At 39.4% G+C, this 21884-nt stretch overlaps 1 protein-coding gene and 1 long non-coding RNA gene across 4 annotated transcripts in view; one reads left to right on the forward strand and one right to left on the reverse strand.

Annotated features, from left to right (window-relative positions):
• The window catches only part of LOC122661281 (methionine aminopeptidase 1D, chloroplastic/mitochondrial), a 112602-nt gene that overhangs the window by 41530 nt on the left and 49188 nt on the right, over window positions 1-21884 (forward strand). For all 3 annotated transcript variants that reach the window (XM_043856634.1, XM_043856636.1, XM_043856635.1), the window contains 2 exons: window positions 2338-2409; window positions 20045-20124. In XM_043856634.1, the coding sequence (XP_043712569.1) occupies window positions 2338-2409; window positions 20045-20124 (152 nt within the window). The remainder of the gene's footprint in view (window positions 1-2337; window positions 2410-20044; window positions 20125-21884) is intronic.
• Window positions 930-19944, reverse strand: LOC122661283. Its single transcript, XR_006332856.1, has 3 exons — window positions 19726-19944; window positions 6696-6700; window positions 930-943 (listed from the first exon to the last, which is right to left on the reverse strand). It is a non-coding gene; the product is annotated as an uncharacterized LOC122661283 (long non-coding RNA).

A 21884-nucleotide genomic window follows, 5' to 3' on the forward strand; every position in this document is an offset into this window, starting at 1 on the left:
GTCCTTTCAGCATGAGTTCAATGCAATGGGCTCCACTTGGGGTCCAAAACAGGCATTACATGTTGTTCGCCAGTCTCTCCCCTGCCTTCTTGAAGTTATTACCTCTGTCCGTCACAACTTGGACAACATTCTCTATCCCCACCTTTGATAACAACTTGTATATAGATTTTGCATCCTTCTTTTCTTTGGATGCATTTACCGACTTAAGGAACACAATCTTACCACTATAGTATACCATGAAATTGATGATGGTCTGTCAATAGGTTAGTCCAACCATCACATATTAAGGGTCTCTATCTACTCCTCTAGGTCCTTTCTTTGCTGGGCCAAATACACATTAATCAACTTGTAAGCCATGTGCCCCTTCACTCCTTCCCCATCCTTCCCTACAGTGTCTAGCATATTTTGATACTAGGGTCCCTCAGTAGCATGTGCTGGGATATTGTGGTAAAAGAACCACTTCGACATGGCATCACACACTTTACCCTTCCAATCAGACCACACATGCTTTAGCTTTCTGTGTGTACTGCTCTTAAGTCTTCAAAAGTGCAGGATCTTACTCAAGTATGTCAACAACTTCCTCATCTACTTGGGGTAGGGGTGTGGGCTCCCCTCATACTCCGTGCTCTCTGGAGTCTCTGCAAGTGCAACTCCGTCTGCTTTTCTTTCTTCCTACTCTGTGCAGATGAACCACTACCACCAGCCTCTGGTGCAACTGCTCTAGAGGAACTAACTCCTCCTTTGAACTCTCTGGCTCTATTCTCCTGCAATGTGTAACTCGGCTCGCTGTCCTAGCAAGCCCTGTCTTGCCTCTACCTTTCTCTCCACATCAGCAAGCATGCAGTCTTCATCACTATTAAAATCAGAGTCATCCCCTGCTCATGGCCGTCTCTCTATCACTCCTCATCAAATTCTTCCTTTGCCTTTTGCTTATTTAAATTTCCTCATTCCTCCCTTCATGAATACACCTGCCAAATGCCACTTCAGTCTAGTGGCCCCACCTCCCATAATTTTCTTCTCAGAATAGTTGTGTTGTGATTTTTTATCATTTTCAATGGGTACACCATACCTTCATGGTATGTTTCCCCATCTCCTCCTAGAGCCAGCCATGAAGTACTCTTCTTACACTGTTGCAACAAAAAGTGCCACATTATTAATTTTTCTGCATCAATTAAAAATCTGTTAACAATAAAGGTATTTCCTAATTTTTACTTAACTCTTATATTTTTCCTAATAAAAATTAATTTTTATAAATTTTAAAATTAATAATACCCTAATCAACCAAAATTAAGTATGGAACAACACATCAATCACCATTTTGAGATGAAAAGACAAAAACAATACTTTCGGAAATTTTCATGATTTTTCAAACAAAAAAAAAAGATATGTCTTTATATTTTGAATTTTCCAAATTATTTTTCTCATTTTACAAAATTTAATAAATATTTTCATCAGAGAATAGAGCGACGCTGTGAAGCCATAGATCGGCCAACGTTGTCTAACATATATGAAATTGAGTCTCAACAATGTACATTAACCGTATTTTTTTTCTTTCAATTTTTTATTTAAAGAAAATCTATTTTTAAACTGAAAAATTTAAAGAATAATTTTAAAACAGAAAATCTGACTTTGTGGAGTCGTAGATCGCCCTACGATATCTAATATATAAAAAATTGAAGCCCAACCACTAATATTTATCCCTTTTTTTGCAAAAATTAACTTAAGGAAAAAAAGGTTTACCTCAAAGTTTGAATCTTCAACAAATCTCACTCAAATGCACCAAATCGTCGCTGTAGATGTGTTGTAGAAGTCCCCAATATGTTCCACTAAGATTTACAGGTGATTTGGCCAAACCACCCCCCCCCCCAAAAAAAAAGGGGTTTTCTAGCACTGTATGTCAAAGTAGCTCGAAACCACCGAAATAGGTCGAAACAATAACCCATTTTGATTGAAACTTGGATTTTATATCAAAAGAATGTAACGCTTCGGTCGGTACAAAAGCGAAACCCGAAACATACCCAGATTTTGACTGAAAGCAGAAAGTTTCAGTTGAAATATTATATTCCTAATGAGTTGCAGGCCATTTTGTTTTGACCAAAGTTGCGAAAATCCTGAACATTGTATATGAGATGAGGCCAACCTAGCATCAAAAGTGTATATTGGAGTTGGCAATGACTTTTTTATTTCTTAGTTAATATTATTTAATAAATGCAGCTGTTAGATTAGTAATTTGCTTGATCACCTAGATGTTAGTAGTATTATCTTAACATATGTTCTACTGCTTTCTTCTATTCTCAAGATTCCATTTGTTGATGTGTGACTGGCTTTCATATGCAGGGTTTTCATGGTGATACGTCAGCAACTTTTCTCTGTGGAGATGTCGGTGAAGAAGCCAAAAACCTAGTTCAGGTAAATTTCTGGAGTAATGATCCTAAGGTAGCTGTATATAATGGTAAATAATTATGTGTTACTTCTAATCATAATAAGAAATATAAATTCCATTTTGCCCCAATGATGATCCTGTTAATGATTCCTTTCTCTATGAATCCAAGCAATGACCTGCTGCTGTTGTTATTTGCTTCGAAAAGTGAACCAAGAGTGGGCTCCCTCTCTTATTTACTCAAGAGAAGCAGTTTTATTAATGCATGTTAGTATATTTGTCACGTCAAAGCGGTTTTAGAAGTCCTTTTTTGCCACTTTTCTATTTTTTAAACCTATGATTCAAGAAGCCATGTTGCTCTCTCTTATTGCACGAATCCTGGTGGGTCAACATCAACGTGGATGTTCTGAATAAAGCAATAGTTTGGCCTGTAGTAGCAAATTCGAGGACAGGAAAAGCATAGTGTGGGATGCATATACATTGTTATAGTCATTGAGATATGTACATGACTAATACGGCTCGAGTTTTAAATAAAGTATGCAGAATTTTCACTATATTATAATTCTCAATGTATTTGAAAATACGTGATACGATATGTACTTCTCTATATTGTAGTATGTATGCATATTATGCAAAAATTAATATGTTTTGACGGGTTATTGGTTTGAACAAAGTAAGGACAACATGCTCTCCCTCACCTTTGAATAATGTCATAAACTCCCAGATACTGTCTGGAATCTTATATTACTATTCTGAAGTAGTATTATGCTATTACAATGTTGCCTTGATATGCGTCTGGTAGGCAACCGGCACCTTAATATATTCAGCCAGTCATCTTTTGCATGGATCCTTTTTCATGAGTACTTTACTATTTTAGTATTATGTCCTATTGACTTTTTGCTAGGGCGTTCTCTGTACGCGATGCACCGCGTCGTTGCCCAAATGCGGTGTCAAGTAGGTGAAGGCTCTCGTACAGTGGACAAGTACGAGGTAAGAATATAGTCCAAAAGCGTAAGATTAGATTAGCATCTTGGAACATTAGATCCTTAAGGAACGAGCCTAGAGTTGATAGATGTTATGAGGAAAAGAATGATTAATATTGCCTGTATTCAAGAGACTAGATGGAATGGGAAAAAAAGGTTAAGGTGTTGGATAACTTTAAACTTTGGTATACAAGAGATCAAAGTAATAGAAGTGGAGTTGGTATAGTAGTGGGCAAAAACTAAAGAATGATGTGGTGGATGTTAAAAGAATTGGAGATAGGATTATATTCATCAAGCTTGTGTTGGACAAAGAGGTTGTCAAAATAATTAACGTTTACACACCGCAAGTAGGATTGGATGAAAGTAGTAAGTTACCGTTTTGGGAACATATCCAAAACATATGGATGGATTAGTACGTTTTAATCAAGGGAAAAAGATTATTATAGGAGGTGATCTGAATGGACACGTTGGGAGAGATATTAGAGGTTATGGAGTTATACATTGGGGCCATGGATTTGCAAAAAGGAATGAGGGGGTCTCAATTTCAGACTTTGCAGTAGCTTATGATTTATCCATTGTGAACCCTTTTTTCGAAAAGAGAGAGGATCGTTTAGTTACTTACAAAAGTGGGCACCATATCAACCAAATAGATTTCTTCCTAACAAGAAGGTTCGACTGATTGTTTTGTAAGGACTGTAAGGTTATACCTAGGGAGAGCCTAACCACTCAACATAGATTGGTGGCCCTGGATATGTGCCTCATAACGCAAAAGCATAAGATAGGAGAGCCTATTTGGTGGTGGAGATTAAAAGGAGATTCCTTGAACTCATTTACTAATCAAGTGGTCAAACAAGGAAAGTGTGACTTCGAGGGAGACACTATTACGATGTGGGATGAGATGACGACATGTATTAAAAATGTGGCTAAAGAGGTGCTAGGGGAATTGAAAGGTACACGTTATGCCCCTAGGGAGACTTGGTCATGGGAATGTGGGATGATGAAGTCCAAGCAGCCATTAAGACTAAGAAAGCTAGTTTTAAGACATGGCAAAGGACTGAAAAGGTGGAGCCGTGGAGGACCTAAAAAGATATATATTAGCCAGAAACGAAGCTGAGAAAATTGTGGGAAAAGCTAGGGCGAAGAAATATGATGATCTTTATAATAAACTGAGCACAAAGGATGGAGAAAAAACTATCTACAATATAGCTAAAATGAGAGAAAGGAAGAGCAGAGATTTTGACCATGCTAGATGTATTAAAAGTGAGGATGGTGGAGTACTAATAAAGGATGAGGACATTAAGGAGAGATGGAAAAAGTTTTTTACAGCCTACTTAATGAAGACTTCTCAAGTAAAAGGGCACCGGAAGACAACATTACTTATCTTGACACCACATAGCGTAGATATATACGCAAAATTAGGGTGTCTGAAGTAAAAGAAGCTTTAAGAAAGATGAAAGTAGGCAAGGCTCATTGGCCCAAACGGGGTCCCTATTGAATTGTGGAAGAGCGTAGGAATGTGTGGGCTATTTTGGCTAACTAAGCTGTTTAACAAGATAACGACCATTAAATGCCAGATGAATGGAGGATAAGCATCGTGGTTCAGATTTACAAAAGTAAAGGTGATATTCAGAACTACAATAACTATAGTGGCATAAAATTAATTGGTTATACGATGAAGTTATGAGAGAGGGTGATTGAAACACACCTGAGAAAGGAAACTACTATTTCAGAGAACCAATTTGGTTTTATGCCAGGAAGATTCACGATGGAAGCTATTTTCTTGCTTAGGAGACTCATGGAAAGATTGGAGACCTTGAAAAATCGTATGACAGAGTTCCTAGAGAGTTAATCTGGAATATACTAGAGAAGAGAAAGGTGTCATGTAAATATGTGGACAAAATTAAAGATATGCATGATGGTGTGGTGACTAGTGTAAGATCTATGGGGGGTGGTCAAGGTAGTGAATTCCCAATTACAATTGGGTTACATCAAGGATCAGTCTTAGCCGTTATTTGTTTGCCTTATCATGGATGACTTAACCAGAGGCATACAAGATGAGGTTCCTCGGTGCATGCTTTTTGTGGACGATGTTGTTTTGGTGGATGAGACAAAAGCAAGGATTAATGCCAAGTTAGAGATATGGAGATCAACCATGTAATCAAAAGGTCTTAAAAGTAGAACTAAGACGCAATATATGGTGATTAACTTTAGCCACAGTAGGATGGATAATGAGTTAGTGAATATTGAGGATAAGGAGATTCTACAAAGTAACTACTTTGGATACTTGGGCTCAATCATAATTCATAAATAAAGAAGGTAACATAGAGGATGATGATGCCTAAAGAATTACAATAGGATGGGTGAAGTAGAGAGGTGCGTCTAGAGTGCTGTGTGATCAGTGTATTCCTTTAAAGCTTAAAGAAAATTTTATAGGATTGTCATACGACCGTATGATGTATGGTGCGGGATGATGGGCGGTTAAGAAGTGTCATATAAATAAACTAAGTGTAACGGAGATGAGGATGTTGAGATGGATGTGTGGCAAAACTAGGAAGAATAAAGTAAGGAATGACCATATTAGAGCTGGGTTGGGAGTAGCTCCGATTCATGATAAGCTTCGGGAGAGTCATTTGAGATGGCATGACTGTGTTCAACGGAGGCCTTGGGATGCCCTAGTATGGAGCATAGTTGTCATGGCGGCTCGGCGACCTAATTCGTTGGAGAGGTCCAAAGTTAAGGCGGTACCAGTTAGGCGGCCAAGGTGTCCAAGGTGCCCAAGTCGACTATGGTGCCTGGACGCCTTGACAACTATGGTACGAAGGAGCAATTTGATTCAGATTGAGGGAACTAATAGAGCCAGGGGCAGGCCTAAAATAACCATAGGAGAAGTGGTTAGGAAAGACATGCTTAGCTTAGGCCTCGTATCATGTATGATTTCGAATACAGCTGACTGGAGAGCAAGGATCCATGTAGCCAACCCCATTAGTTGGGATAAGACTATGTTGTTGTTGACATGTTGTTGTTGTAATGTTGCCTTGATATGATGCAGTTGCTTCACTAATGCTGTAACATCATGCATTGGAGGTCCAAGCCTTGATTTTGACAGTGGCAAGGTTCTAAATCTTGGTTTCGAGGCCAGTTTTGACCCTAGCATGGTTCAAGAACTCAACGAGATCTCGCTTAAAATTCCTTTTTTTTCAATTAGCGAGTCGAGATGGGAGGCGAAATACAAAGTTATATGGACTTGAATGAGATCTCGGTTCAATCGAGATGTGGACCAAACCCATATTTAAAAGGGGAAAGATCTCGACCGAGACAGTCGAGATCTCGACAAAAACTCGACTGGGAAACCAGTGGTGAGCTGATTTTTGAGCTTTTGCCACCTTCTTTCGACGGAAAATTTTTCGAAGACGTCAATTAGCATCCTACTTGCATCAACTTGCAAGATTTGTTACAAATCATCTCAAACTTATAGAAATTTTGAAGGTAAACCATTTTTTTCCCAAATCTTTTTTTTTTTTCAAAAAAAAAAAAATTTTGTTCAAATCTTGGTGAAATCATGTCAATTTAATATATGTTACATAACTTTGGCCGATCTATGACTTGATGTATATCATATATGTTAAGATTGATATAAAATACCCTACTTTACCTTTCTAATGCTTATTTAAGTTGTTTTACATTAATTGAATGCTTTGATTGCTTTCTATTACTAAATTATGTGTAGAGTAGGGTATTTCAAACGCTGTCGCATACCAACTTAGGGTCCGAAGTGCAACTCCTATTTGGATTTTGTTTTTGCAAAATCTGGTAGTACCGTTGTGTTTAAATGGCCTAAAATAGGTCTAAAACCCACCGAAACCAGCCTTCGAGTTTAAAAAAAAAAATGCACCAACTCGCCGAGATCTCGGCCAACTCTGTTTTTTTGCTGGGCGAAACCAGTACTGAAACCGAGTTCTTGAACCATGTACCCTGGCCGAAACCGAGATTTCCCAGGTTTCGACCGAAACTTGGTATTTTTCTCGGCCAAACTCAAAATGTCATGGGCTGGTTGAAACTAGTCGAAATCACTAAAACTGGTCAGAACTTGAAATTTTTTGGTCGAAATTGGGCTGGTCAAAACTTGATATTTTTTGGTCAAATCCACAAAAATATACGAAATATGGTCAAAACTGGCCGAAACTTGCAATTTTGACCAAGATTTAGTTCCATGGAAACTGGTGTTGAATGTTGATGCCTATTGTGTGTCACCTTTTTATCAATATTCTTTGGAGTATCTTTGAGTGGTGCTATACTGCAATTCTTTAAGTCAACTAATTACACAGTACACTGCTGGATTTTTATCTGGAACAGCTCCACCAAAGTAAGTCAAAAAGAAAAAGAATCTCTTGCCCTAGTGTTGAATTTGGGTAACAAAGAATTTCTTTACCCCAGTGTTATATTTGGCCTTGTGATATAGCATGGCTTATATTAATCAATTTTTTGGCACTTAACGAGTTTACGTTGATGTATGTTTATTGCTTTGTTTTTTGATGAATATGCCTATATTATATCTTATGTTTATTTATTATATGTTGGTTTTCTCATATTAGGTCATTACTAGCATAATTATATCATATTGCATTGATATTCTTCTATATTTCATATAAGTATAATTATATAACGTTATCATTGCTATATAACATATACTGCACGCCTTGGGTGCTTAGGTGATGCCTAGGTTGGCACCTTGTCACCTAGGTTCCTACTTCCTAGGCGTTCCTCCAATGCCTTAGGTCACCTAGTCGCCTTGACAACTATGATATAAATGCAATGCTAACCTTGAACTGGTGTATGCTAGGGGATTATAGTTGTCATGGCGTCTAGGTGACCTAAGGCGTTGGAGGGTGCCCTAGACTGAAGGCGACCAAGGCTCCTGGCACCTAGGCGATGCCTTGACAACTATGAGTGGGAGATCAGTTTGCAACGGGATCACATGTATAGGATAGAATGAAAGAAACAAATAACTCGATGAACTGAAACTGATATACAACTGTAGGAAAGAAAAGAAATAAAAGAAATGATAAGAAAGAAGGATATGATTAAAAGTCACCACTTGATCTGCAAGGCTGTAATCACCACCCATACCCTACCTTAGAATCACCACCAAGGGTTCCTGGAATCACCACTAGGGATCCTACTGAATCATCACAACAGGGATCCTACTGAATCACCATAGCAGGCAGCTCTGAATCATCATAGAACCCAAAGGGTTAAAGCCAATTACGTAGCATATCAGACCACGAATGTATAGATTCACTAATCCCTCAATTTTCTATTCTTAATACTACTCACAACTAGAAACTTTCCTAAATTCCTTAACTTGAGAACCAAGGAATCTGAAATAAAAATTTTCTAGAACTTCTAGAGTTTCTAAAACCAGATTCAACAGTTTTTTAACAAAACAGAAACAATCCAAATTAGTAACACAATATGGACCCAATCTAACCTAAATCTTCTTGAAAATGGAAAATAATAATTAGAAACTAACATCGAATATCATATAGGGCTCAAATTCCTCATACTTGGGCTTATAGAATTGACCCTTTACAATAGAATACCCTAGCCCATGGTCCATATAAACCATTGGGGAAAATTGAGCCTTTTGTCCCATTCTTGGGCCAGTAGGAAGCAATTGATGGCTTTGGTATGCTGGTGGTTTGCGGCTGCATTAATTATTGCAGCTCTAACCTGCAGAACATCGGTTTGTACTCCCTGCTGCCTGTTCCTCACACATCATGGGTTCATATTAGCATGGATTTTGTACTTGACCTACCCACCACACGGGAAAAGCACGATGGTGGTCGATAGTTTCTCAAAGATGCCTCTTTTTATCCCATGTCGCAAGAAAAATGATGCCAGTAACATAGCAATCATATTCTTTAAGGAGGTTGTGCATTGACATGGGCTGCCTGAGTTGATAGTATCCAACAGAGAGTCAGAGACATAAAGTTCATGAAGACACTATGGATGAAGACAAACACAAAGTTGTAGTTTTTTATGGCTTTTTACCCGTAGATGGATGGTTAGACGGAGGTTGTGAATCCGAGTTTTGGCAATCTCTTGTGTTTCCTTGTACGTGACTATGAGGAGACCTAGTCATCTATCCTTGATATATCTGAGTGCATATACAATAGCTCGGTGTGTGAAACAACCTAGAGAGGGGGGGGGGTGAATAGGTTGTATCTAGTGGGTTGGGTAATTTTTATAAAATATATTGCCCAAAACAGCCACAAAAAGCAAGTAAAACAACCACAAGAGGCAAGTAATTTATAGTGGCTCGACCCCAATAGTCTACGCCCACTACTCTCAACACTTGAGAGAATTCAACTAGATGTTTCCTTCAATATAGTAGATGAGAAACAACATCTTTACAAAAATCTTGTTACAGGACAAGAGAATCATTCACTGTTTCTTATAAGGATAAGAGGATCCGTTCACAAATCTTTTATGGATAAGAGGATTTACGTACAAATCTTTTATGGATGAGAGGATCCGTGCAATCACCTAAGTGCAGTCCAGGATGATGCACACTTTGATCAAGAGGTCTACCAACTCTTAGGTCAACACTAAGATTCAAAATATAAACCAACGAGTAAAGGAAGGATAGTACCTATTTCGGAGAATACTCCGTGTGTAAAATGATATGACTGCATGTGTGCACAAATTGAACACTATCTCAACACTTCTTTGATGAGATGATTCAAACACTCCATTGCAAGCCTTCAATGGTTGAGTTGATTTGAAATCTAAATCTTATAATGGTGGCGCTCAACTCAAATGAATAAATAAAGAACAAAACAACTCCAATAAAAGTTCTCAAATGATGAGTATTCAATACCTCAAATGCTGTATTGAGTTTGTCCCTTAGTGGCCTATTTATAGTTAAAAATGTGAGAAATTTGAATTTCAAATGGTAAAAAAGGTCATATTTTGGGTCTATCGGTCGGCATGTTCATGAACCAGCTGGACCGGTTGGAAGAGCCATTGGACAACCGGCTGAATATTCTCCAGCCGGTTGGGCCAACCGGTCAGACCGGATATCAACCCTGTGCAGCCGGTTACGGCCAGTGCACATTGCCATTAACCAGTCAGACCAGTTGGTGCAAAAACACCTCCGTTTTGCTAGTTTTGGTTTGAGTTTTTTGGGGCTTTTACACCAATGGTCTTTTGAGCTTTTATATGGTGCATCACCTAGGGTCTATCTAGGTCTATGTTCATATGAATATGCAAGTATGCAATACAAGTGTGTGTAAGTGTTCTAAGACAGTCTTGATGTACACAAGCATGTCTTGAATAGTCTTGATGCACATGAGCATGTCTTGAAGCTTCGTCTTCGGTCTTTGAGTGTCTTGACTTTTTGCCTTGACTTCAAACTTGTATCTTGTCTTGAATCTTGTGTCTTGTCTTGAGGCTTTGCCTTGGCTTGACTTGTGTTGACCATGATCTTTGTTTGACTTAATAAGCTTGGTTCTTCTTCAAGTTTTGTTACTCTCTAATGTAGGACAGGATTGAAAGTTCAACCAGTCCCAAAACAGGATCTGAAATCAGGGAGTTACTTAGGTTAATGGAAATAGGGCTGGAATACTCAGATGGGTTAAGGGATTGTTCTAGGGTTAGGGTAAGGTGATGGAATGGGACTGAAACATAGGGGACTAAAATGGTTAAACAAAATTCTGTAAAACAGCAGGTTTCCCCTCTGCTGATTTCACTAAAAGGCCAGGAAAACTGGGAATTGGGGAGAAATCCAATAGCAGCCAATCTGCTGGGCAGATGAGGCTGAAACTTGGATCGTGTGGGGGTCTTGGAGGGGGAAAGGTGAGCTCAAAAGATTGAAGAAAAGTAATGGCTAGATTGGACAGGGGGTTGAGGGAAAGGAAGTAGAAGGTTAGGCTCAAAAATAGAAAGTAACCTTAAAACAGTAGGTTGGGAAGCAGGAGAGCAGCTCAGTTGAAGGGGTGAGGCTTCTAATGATTTGAGAACTTGAAGGGGATGAAGAACAGCAACTGGAAGAGACCTCCTGGGTTTCCCACTGCAAGGAGTCAGCTAGATCATACACTAGCTCCTTGTCCAAGGATCAAACACCAAGGGAATACTTCAGTAGAAGCAGCAGCTTGACAGCAATATTGAATAGCAAAATCATGGGCTGCTTGCCCTCCTGGGTTGTCTTTACATATTGCAATGAAAAGAAATAGGAAGGATCAAAATTAGAAGGTCCAAAAATAGAAACTTCCAACTTTGACCCCTTACTTGGGTTACAAGACACTATCAGTTTCTAAAACTGATGTGAACTACTAACTCTTAACACCTACTACATATGAAAATAGAAACTAACTTCTTACAATGAAATTAGAAAGTAAATATCCTAGGCTACTAACTTAGCCTACATGGCTGACCATAACTTAAACCAGACCAACCAATTGAACCAACCGGTTCACTGGTTTATTACAAGACTAAAAAGTAAGACATAACACAACCCAGACAAAACCGTGGCCTGCTGCTGGGCAGCAGCCTTCTCAAAATCGTGGCTGGCTGCCAAGGTAGGCAGCAGCCTTCTTCTTTTTCTTCCTTGAGTACACCCTTGGTTCTGCATCACTCTCAATCGTTTAGTATCTTGATTGTTGTCTTGCATCAATGAGTAACTACAAGTCTTTGCATACATATTAAACAAGTGTTTGTTATCATCAAAACTTAGGTGTGAAAAATTTGGGAATGTGAGATTCTTGAATGGCCGGGCCAATTCCCCAACACGGTGAACAAGACAATGGGTCATACTCCAAGATAGGACTTGGAGTTCAGCCTTAACGACCTATTGACCTTGTTCCCCTTCCTTGCACATGTGTTTGAGGCAGATGAATTTATACACCATATCACTGAGGTGCATGCTGATGTACAACAATGTATTGCCCTTAGCAATGAGTCATACAAAGCTTCGGCTGATCGTCATTGCCATTTTTTCGAGTTTCAGCCTACAGATATGGCGATGGTTCATATCATTCTGGAAAGATTCTCGTAGTACCAAATGTTGCACCTCTTGTAAAATGGGTCCATGTAATGTTTTGAAGAGAGTTGGACATAACGCTTATGTGCTTGAGCTGCTCTCTGACATGGCCATAAACAACATCTTCAACATGGCGGACCTTACTCTTTATCTGGGTCACCATTTTGATGAGGGCGACACTGAGCATGCTTTGAGGATGCCCCAGTTTGTTAAACCTCTTGAGGACGAAATTGAAGATCTGGTGGACGATGAGTATACTATGACACGGAAAGGTGCAGGCTATCATTCTTTTCTTATCAAGTGAAAGTGCCATTCAAGGGCTGATTGCACATGGATACATGAGGATAACTTCAAGTGATTCAATCCGGATCTATACAAGTGCTACATGTCTCTTTTACTTTCATCGAGGACAAATGCATAGCTGATGCCAGATTCCAAGTTCACTCATAAGTATATGCGTCGGAAAAATAACCAGTTTGGATAGCTCCATGCGAATCACTATTGGTCCAAGTTTTGGACCAGTTTTTGGTTCTAGACTGAGCCTACGGTTCAGTCTCTTTTAGTTACATGTGTGTGGTTTTGTGTTAAGTGTATTTGCTTTCTTTTTATTGTTTCTAGAAGGTTGGACAATTGTCAAGGTCCAGCCCTTTTAGTGTCTATTTTCTTAAGTTCATATATATATATATATATATATATATATATATATATATATATATATATATTGACAAGAACTTCAGCTTTATACTCGTTTATTTCTGTGAAATGCAGAAAGCTCCTGTAAGATGCAGCAGCAGCCTTGGTGGGATGCTGGTCAATTTCTAGGTGGGAAGCGTAGATCTTCTCTTTCCCATCCTTCTTCCCCAACCATTTAAGATTTTAAATCAGGTTTCTAGTGTTGAAATAGTTTTCAACTCAATCCATCGATCTCAAGCTCTGTTGGCAGATCACTGCCAATCATTGAGTTCTGTTTCAACTTTCAACATACCTCCACCTTTGGTCTATGAGATCAAATTATTCTTGTTTCTGATATCTGATTTTCTCCAGTCTGAATTATTCTTCGTTGCCTGTGGTTCTAGATTCTCTCTGGGTTTTTCTAGTCCCTAACTTGTTAAGGATGTCGGTTAGAATTAGTAGTCTGGGGGTGTTTGGTTTGATTTATGTCTTATTTATGTTTCTAGTTTATTTTCTGTATTAAGGGTAGTTTAGGTATTTACTCTTGTAATGTGATTAAGTTATTATAAATATATTGCCTCTCCTCACAATTCAATTAATTAGAATCGTGAGGGAGTTTTCCTGCTTCTCCCAATCGATCTCTCTTCTCCATCTTCCTTCTTCTCTTCTCCTTCTCCATCTTCTTCCCTCTTCTTCTCTACTGATCACGATTGCAGGTTTGCATTGTTTCATGGTATCAGAGCAGCAATTCTGATCCACAATCTTCCCCTCTCCTGCGGTTTTGAAGGAATTTCTGGGTTCTCTCTTATCCTGGTCCACAGAAACCATATGCTGCCTTATATTGCCTGAACCCTAGTCATATTATGATGGACTAGGGTTCCCTGCTGTGCTAATGTTTGACTGCCTGCAAGTTTGATGGTTGAAGTGTTCTCTGCCTCCATTTAAGATCGATTTTCCAAAAAACCCTGTGAAAATCGATTTTGTTTCTCCTAGGATTTTATTCTCTCTTCATTGGCTGCTGGTCTGGGACTTTGTTCTCTGCTGTTTGAAGATTATTTGGCCATAAATTGGTTTCTTTTTTTGGCCGCTGCTCTCAGGGTTTTCGGATCCCCTGTTTTTTGCCCTATTTTTGGGTTTTTTGGCTGAAATCGATTTGGCTTAACCTGTTCTATTGGTTGGCTGCATCTGTCCAAGCTTTGTGATATCATCTTCTTGGTTATTATGGCTGATTCTAAGCCTCCTACAGATCACTTTAATGTTCAGATTACTACCATCAAGTTGAATGGTGCTTCGAACTGTCTTCTTTGGTCTCAAGCCTTTGAAGTATATGTTATTGCCCGCCGGAAGATGTCCTACCTTACTATGACTCCTCCAGCCTCTACTGATGATAAATATGAAGATTGGAAGGCTGAGAATGCAACCCTCCTCTGTTGGCTTTGGAATAGCATGGAGTCCTCCATAGCCTCCAACGTGATGTTTCATAAAACTGCCAAGGGTGTTTGGGAAGAACTCAAGGAGAGCTATTCTCAAGACACTAACCTCTCACGGATTTATGATTTGTATGAAAAGTTTTTCTCCTTTAAGCAAGAGGGAAAATTGCTTGGCGAATACTACAGCTCTTTGAAGGGCATGTGGGAGGAACTCAATGTGTACCAACCTATATCTACTGATGCTACTGTGATTAAGGCGCAACGTTTTGAATTTCTTGTTGCTAAGTTCCTCTCTGGGTTAGATTCTGATCTTCAGTCAGTCAAAAGCCAATTATTGATTGGTGAGAAGATCCCGTCTATGAATGAAGCTTACTGTCGCATACAAAGGGTTGTTTCTCCTTCCATGGTCAAATCTGATGCAGCTCCTGTCTCTAAGGATAATTCTGCCCTTTTTGTTTCTACTGGAGGGCGTAGTCGTGGTGGTGGTACCTCTTCTCGAGGTGGTCGTGGTTCTGGAGCTGGTCGTGGCCGTGGGGCTGTTTCTGGTGATCGAGGGGCTGGTTCGAACCCTGCTGGTTCATCTTCTAGTGATGCTGGTTCTCGATGGTGTTCTCATTATGGTCGTCCTAACCACACTGTTGAAAAATGCTGGCTGAAACATGGCAAACCACAATGGGCTCGAGAGCAGTTTGTCAATGCCGCAGTTTCTGATGGAGTGGTTGATTCTGTGCATCCTTCTAACACTAATCATGGGTCTCCTACTGATGGTGGTGGTACTTCTAGTGATCTAGTTTCTCAACTGTTACAACAAGTTCAACAACTGGAGGCATCATCTTCTACTCCTACGGTTACTCTTGCCCACTCAGGTACTACTGCATGTTTTGCCTCTTCATCCTCTCCGTGGGTCATTAACTCTGGTGCATCTTCTCATATGACTGCTAAGCCTAATTTATTTTCCTCTTTTACTCAGTCTACTACTTCATCTCGGATTTCCATTGCCGATGGATCTTTTATTCCTGTTACTGGTCATGGGGATATCCCCTTATCTTATAATCTTTCCTTGACTAATGTTCTTCATGTACCTAGGCTGCCTCTTAATCTTTTGTCTGTTAGTCAGTTAACTAAATCTTTAAATTGCTCTATAACTTTTCATCTATCTCATTGTGTTTTCCAGGATATCGCAACGAGGACGACGATTGGTGGCGGGCATGAGAAGGGTGGTCTCTATTATTTTGAATTGGCAACTTCTCCAACAGCGGCTGTTGCTACTTCTTCTGGTATTTCCCTATTACATTGGCACTATCGGCTAGGACATCCTTCCTTATCCAAGTTGCGGCATTTGGTCCCTAGTTGCAAATCTATCTCCCGCATTGAGTGTGAAGCTTGTGAGCTTGGCAAGCATCATCGAACTGTTTTTCCTTTGAGTCCAGAGTCTAGGAGTACTTCTTTATTTCAGTTAGTCCATTCTGATATTTGGGGTCCATGCAGAGTTAAGAGTCTATTAGGTTTTCGTTATTTTATCAGTTTTATTGATGATCATTCTCGGATGACATGGCTATACCTCTTGAAGGATAGATCTGAGTTTGTTTCAGTTTTCAAACAATTTTATAATGAAATTCGTATCCAATTTGGTGTTCATTGAAAATTTTACGTACTGATAATGCTCTGGAAATGGTTCAACATGAGATTTTTTTCTTTTGTTCTAACAATGGCATTCTCCATCAAACTAGTTGCTCTTATACACCACAACAAAATGGTGTGGCGGAGCGCAAAAACCGCCATTTGTTAGACAGTACTAGATCATTAATGTTTCATATGAATGTTCCTAAACTCTATTGGGCTGATGCAATGTTGACTCCTTGTTTCTTGATTAATCGTATGGCTTCCTCAGTTCTTCATGATCAAATTCCCTTTAATGTTGTTTTTCCAGAGCGGGCTGCTTTCTCTCTTCCTCGTGTTTTTGGTTGCCAATGTTTTGTTCATGTTCTTTGCCTTGGCCTTGATAAATTGTCTCCTAGGGTTATCAAGTGTCTGTTTCTTGGTTATTCTCGTACCCAGAAGGGGTATCGGTGTTTTGATCCTGTTTCTCACCAACAATATGTTTCCGTTGATGTCACTTTCTTCGAAAATACTCCTTATTTTCCTGGTTCTCCCAGTGATATTGACCTTACTGTTGATACTGGTGTTGTTGGTCCGGTTGTTACTACTGTTCCTCCTCTTCTGTTAGTTGCCAATCCTCTGCAGGTCTATCACCGCCGTGCCCAACAGCAGCCGCCGCCTATGCCGCGTCAAAATGTTGTTGCTGCCCCTCTACCGCCACCAGCTGAGTTCTTGCCTGCGGATCCTCCTTTAGATGTTGATGACCGTCCTATTGCTTTGCGCAAAGGTACTCGTATTTGTACTGAAAATAGTTCCCTTTACCCGTTGGCAAATTATGTTTTTGTTGCTCATCTCCCAACTTCTTATCGTACTTTTGCTACCACTTTACACTCTACCTTTGTTCCTACTTCTTATACCCTTGCCTTGTCTCACCCGGGTTGGAAACATGCTATGGATGTGGAGATGGATGCCTTTATCTCTCGTAAGACTTGGTCATTAGTGGATCTACCACCTGGTAAAGATCTTGTTAACTGTCGTTGGGTGTATACAGTTAAGTACAATCCAGATGGAACTGTGGAACGGCTCAAGGCCCGTTTGGTTGCGAAAGGGTTTACACAGACCTATGGGGTCGACTATTTTGAGACCTTCTCTCCGGTTGCGCGTTTGAATTCTGTTCGTATCATACTTTCCTTGGCAGTCAATCTTGATTGGCCTCTATTTCAGATGGATGTGAAGAACGCCTTCTTATATGGTGATCTCTAAGAGGAGGTATATATGGAGCAATCTCCTGGGTATGTTGCTCAGGGGGAGGATAGTGTCCGGGTTTGTCGCCTTCACAAGGCAATTTATGGACTGAAACAGTCTCCCCGTGCATGGTTTGATAAATTCAGCAGTATTGTGGCTGGTTATGGGTTTTCTCAGTGCTATTCTAATCACTCTATTTTTGTTAGATGTCAGGGGTCTAACGTGGTCATTCTTACAGTATATGTTGATGACATCATTGTTACTGGTAATGATGCTTCTGGAATTGCACAGGTGAAGACTTATTTACATGATAATTTCCAGATCAAGGACTTAGATAACCTCAGGTACTTTCTTGGCATTGAGGTTGTTCGCTGCTCTCGAGGTCTTAGCCTGTCCCAGAGAAAGTATGTCCTTGATTTACATGATGAGACAGGGATGTTAGGTTGTAAACCTATTGATACTCCTATGGATCCCCACATCAAGTTTGGTGCTTCTGATGACAAAGAGTTTGGTGACATACATCAGTATCGACGTCTGGTTGGTAAACTTATTTATCTCACAGTTACTCATCCTGATATCTCCTTTGCTGTACGGGTTGTTAGTCAGTTCATGCAGAACCCTAAGCAAGTACATTGGGATGCTGCCTGTTGCATTCTAAGATACCTAAAAAATGCTCCTGGTAAGGGATTAGTGTATTGTCACCATGGTCATACCAATGTTGGTTGGCTTCTCTGATGCGGATTGGGCTGGTTCTGATGGCGATAGAAGATCGACCACAGGTTATTGTACCTTCTTTGGAGGAAATTTGGTCACTTGGAAGAGTAAGAAACAGACGACTGTAGCTCGTTCCAGTGCTAAGGCTGAATACAAAGCCATGGCTCATACTGTTGCAGAGTTGATGTTGATTCGTTCGTTCCTTATTGAGCTTGGTTATTCCAGTGATCAGTCCATGGAGATGTACTGTGATAACCAAACTGCTATTTACATTGCCAACAATCCTGTTTTTCATGAATGGACCAAACACATTGAAGTTGATTGTCATTTTGTTCGAGATGCTGTTCAGAAGAAGCTCATTGTCACTCCTTTTGTTCGTTCACAGTTTCAGCTTGGAGATATGTTTACGAAGGCCTTGTTTCGACCTCAGTTCTTGGATGGTTGTTCCAAGCTGGTTCTTGGTGATGTCTATGCTCCAGCTTGAGGGGGAGTGTTAAGGATGTCGGTTAGAATTAGTAGTCTGGGGGTGTTTGGTTTGATTTATGTCTTATTTATGTTTCTAGTTTATTTTCTGTATTAAGGGTAGTTTAGGTATTTACTCTTGTAATGTGATTAAGTTATTATAAATATATTGCCTCTCCTCACGATTCAATTAACTAGAATCGTGAGGGAGTTTTCCTGCTTCTCCCAATCGATCTCTCTACTCCTTCTCCATCTTCTCCCCTCTTCTTCTCTACTGATCACGATTGCAGGTTTGCATTGTTTCATAACCCTTAGGTGATTAGATATCCATTATTTCGGTATCAGACAGAGTTATGGCTGAACTCAGCTCAAGGAACTCTGACCCAACAAATATTCTTGAATTACGTAACCCGTTTCAAGAGTTCTTTAACAAAACAGAAACAACCCAAATTAGTTACTTCATATGGACCCAATCTAATCCAAGTCTTGTAGAAAACTGAAAATAGAAATTAAAAACTAACACCCAATCTCGTTTTGGACTCAAATCCCTCATACTTTGGTTTATAGAATTGGCCCTTTAAAATTAGAAAACACACAAATAATTAGCCCATTTCCCATATAACTCATTGGGGACTTAAAATTGAGCCTGCTGGTTCTTTCTTGGTCCAGTTTGACCAAACTGATAGCCCTGGGCTGTTGGTGGTTTGCAGTTTGCTGCTGCATCAGATGAACATACAAGATCATTTCCTTTCTCATAAGATTTTCTTTTTAATTTTATTCTTTTATTCCTTTTTCTGATGTTCTGATTTTCATCTTGCCACTGGATGAATGTTTCATTTTCCTTCAGAAGAGAAGTTTTTCCTTGGACTTCTATCTGTAGAGCGTTTCCTGACCATTAATATCTAACATTAGAAGAGACTGGAGTTCGTATTTTGTGTAATTTCCAGACGGTTGACATTTTGTATAGTCTCTGACTTTGGGTCCTTGCAAAGCATAGCTGGCCTTCGATCAAATATTTTTGGAGCCATTTGAAATAAAAAAATTTCCCTGTTTTTCATAATAACTGTTTAGTGACAATTCAGCGGTTTTAAGTTCTTCAACTTACCTGTGATTACACTAAACAGAAAGGGAAACCAAAAGTTTCTATCTTTTGTTTATACTTCTTTATCTATCTTATTTTTCTTATTTTTAATAAGAAACTTAGGATATTTTTTAGAATCCGATAGACAATAATTATTCTACATACCACCCTTCTGATCAGTTAAAAATAAAAATATTAGTGAATGTAAATCATTCATCCTATAACTTATAAATTTAAATTAAATTATCCAATTTATCAAATCATGTTGATTCAGATTAGTCCAAGGCTTGAGTACTTATTTATCGCACAAAAAAACTTTTTGAATTTCCGGTAGAAAGAGATTTTGAAATTCAGCGGTTTTAAGTTCTTCATAACTTACCTGTGATTCCTTATCCAGATTTTGAAAACGGAAAATGATTCTTTCTATCTGACCTCTAGGTAACAAAGGAATGTCTGTATAAGGCCATAGCAGTTTGTGCACCAGGAGTGGAGTTCAAGAAAATTGGCAAAACAATACAGTAAGGCAATTTTTTTTGGTTCTGCTCTCTTTTTCTGTTTGTTTGGAATTGTGATTCATCAATTTATTTGATTCTATTAATTGGAGAAGAATATGGTTATTTGTGCTTGTTATTTGTCCCTACTACAGTGACATGTTATCTTGTTTCTGTAGTTTCTGGTTATGGCTCTGGTGCAACCTAAGGTTCCAAAGCCCTAATTTTGTCATCACTAGGGGCCCACTCCAAGTGGTAAAATCTCAAATAAAGTAAACAGTAGCAATTCCATAATTTTCAGAACAGTTGAGACTAGGAGGCAAGGACCTAGGGTTTGGATCCTATGGGAGGACAACCTACGCCCAGAATCCCAGGCCAAACTGGACTGGTATGATGGAGCCATAGGTCTTTCTTCTCAGCCCCAGTAGTATCACCCAGCAGGGAACAAATCTCAACAATAAAACATAGAAATAAGGGAAAGGCAGAAAGGAAGAAGAAAGAATCAGTGAAGAGGTATGGAAGATAGCACCTGAGAGAGAGACAGTTCTGGAGTTGAACAGAAAAGAAGAGAAACCCAGTCACGCTACAGCAGCATGACTTTAGGTACCTCAAGATCCTATATACAGCTGCGAAGTGACTAGAGTATGGATTCTGCATGTACTAACTGACCATGCTAACAGCAATGCAATGTCTGGCTTAGTGTGAGAGAGATAAATCAATCTCCCAACCAATCTCTGATAACCACCTTTATCCACAGGTTCACCATCCTTTTGCTTAAGATTGAAATTTTCCTCGAGGGAGATACCTACAAGTTTGCACCCTGGCATCCCAGTGTCAGACAAAAGGTCGAGTGTATATTTCCGTTGAGAAAGAAAGATACCTTGATCTGATCGTGCAACTTCAATCCCAAGGAAGTACTGTAGCTTTCCCAGTTCTTTAATCTCAAATTCGATACCAAGGAAAGTCTTCAATCGGGCTATTTCACTATGTCCCTTCCTATAACCACGATGTCATTGACATATACAATGAGGACAGTAATCAGCTCACCATTCTTCTTGATAAACAGAGTATGATCAGCATTACTTTGTTTGTAACCCACAAACATCATGGCTTTATGAAAGCGCCCAAACCATGCTCGAGGTGATTGTGTCAACCCACACAATGCTCGTTTTAATTTACATACCTTGCCATGGGTTTTCAGGCTAGAAAATCCAAGAGGGACATCCATGTATACTTCTTCAAGTTCCCCGTGAAGAAATGCATTTTTCACATCTAGTTGCTGCAACTCCCATCCCAAGTTAACTGTACATGAGAGAATCACTCAAACGGTGTTTAACTTAGCCACAGGAGCAAATGTCTCCTAGTAGTCTATGCCAAATGTCTGGGTGAAGCCCTTGGCAACCAATTGAGACTTGTATGCGTCAACAGTACCATCCATCTTTTGCTTCACAGTAAACACCCATTTGCATCCCACAGGTTTCTTCCTCGGAGGAAGAGTGACTAAGTCCCCTATCTCATTTTTCCCATGTGCCTTCATCTCTTCCACCGTAGCAGCCTTCCAGTTTGGACCAGCCAAAGCTTCCTGCCAGTGCTTAGGAATAGAAATAGATAACAAAGAGGAAACAAAAGTATGAAAAAAGGTGAAAGAGATTCATAACACTACATTGGAAATAGGGTGTAGAGTGCAAGTTCCAATAGGTTTACGGATGGCATTAGAAAAATCAAGTATAGGATCAGAAATAGGAGAAGACTCACCAGATGGAGACCGTGTAGAAGAACTTGGATCA

Source organism: Telopea speciosissima, chromosome 5, assembly GCF_018873765.1.
Source record: "Telopea speciosissima isolate NSW1024214 ecotype Mountain lineage chromosome 5, Tspe_v1, whole genome shotgun sequence".
In the NCBI taxonomy this organism is placed as follows: domain Eukaryota; kingdom Viridiplantae; phylum Streptophyta; class Magnoliopsida; order Proteales; family Proteaceae; genus Telopea; species Telopea speciosissima.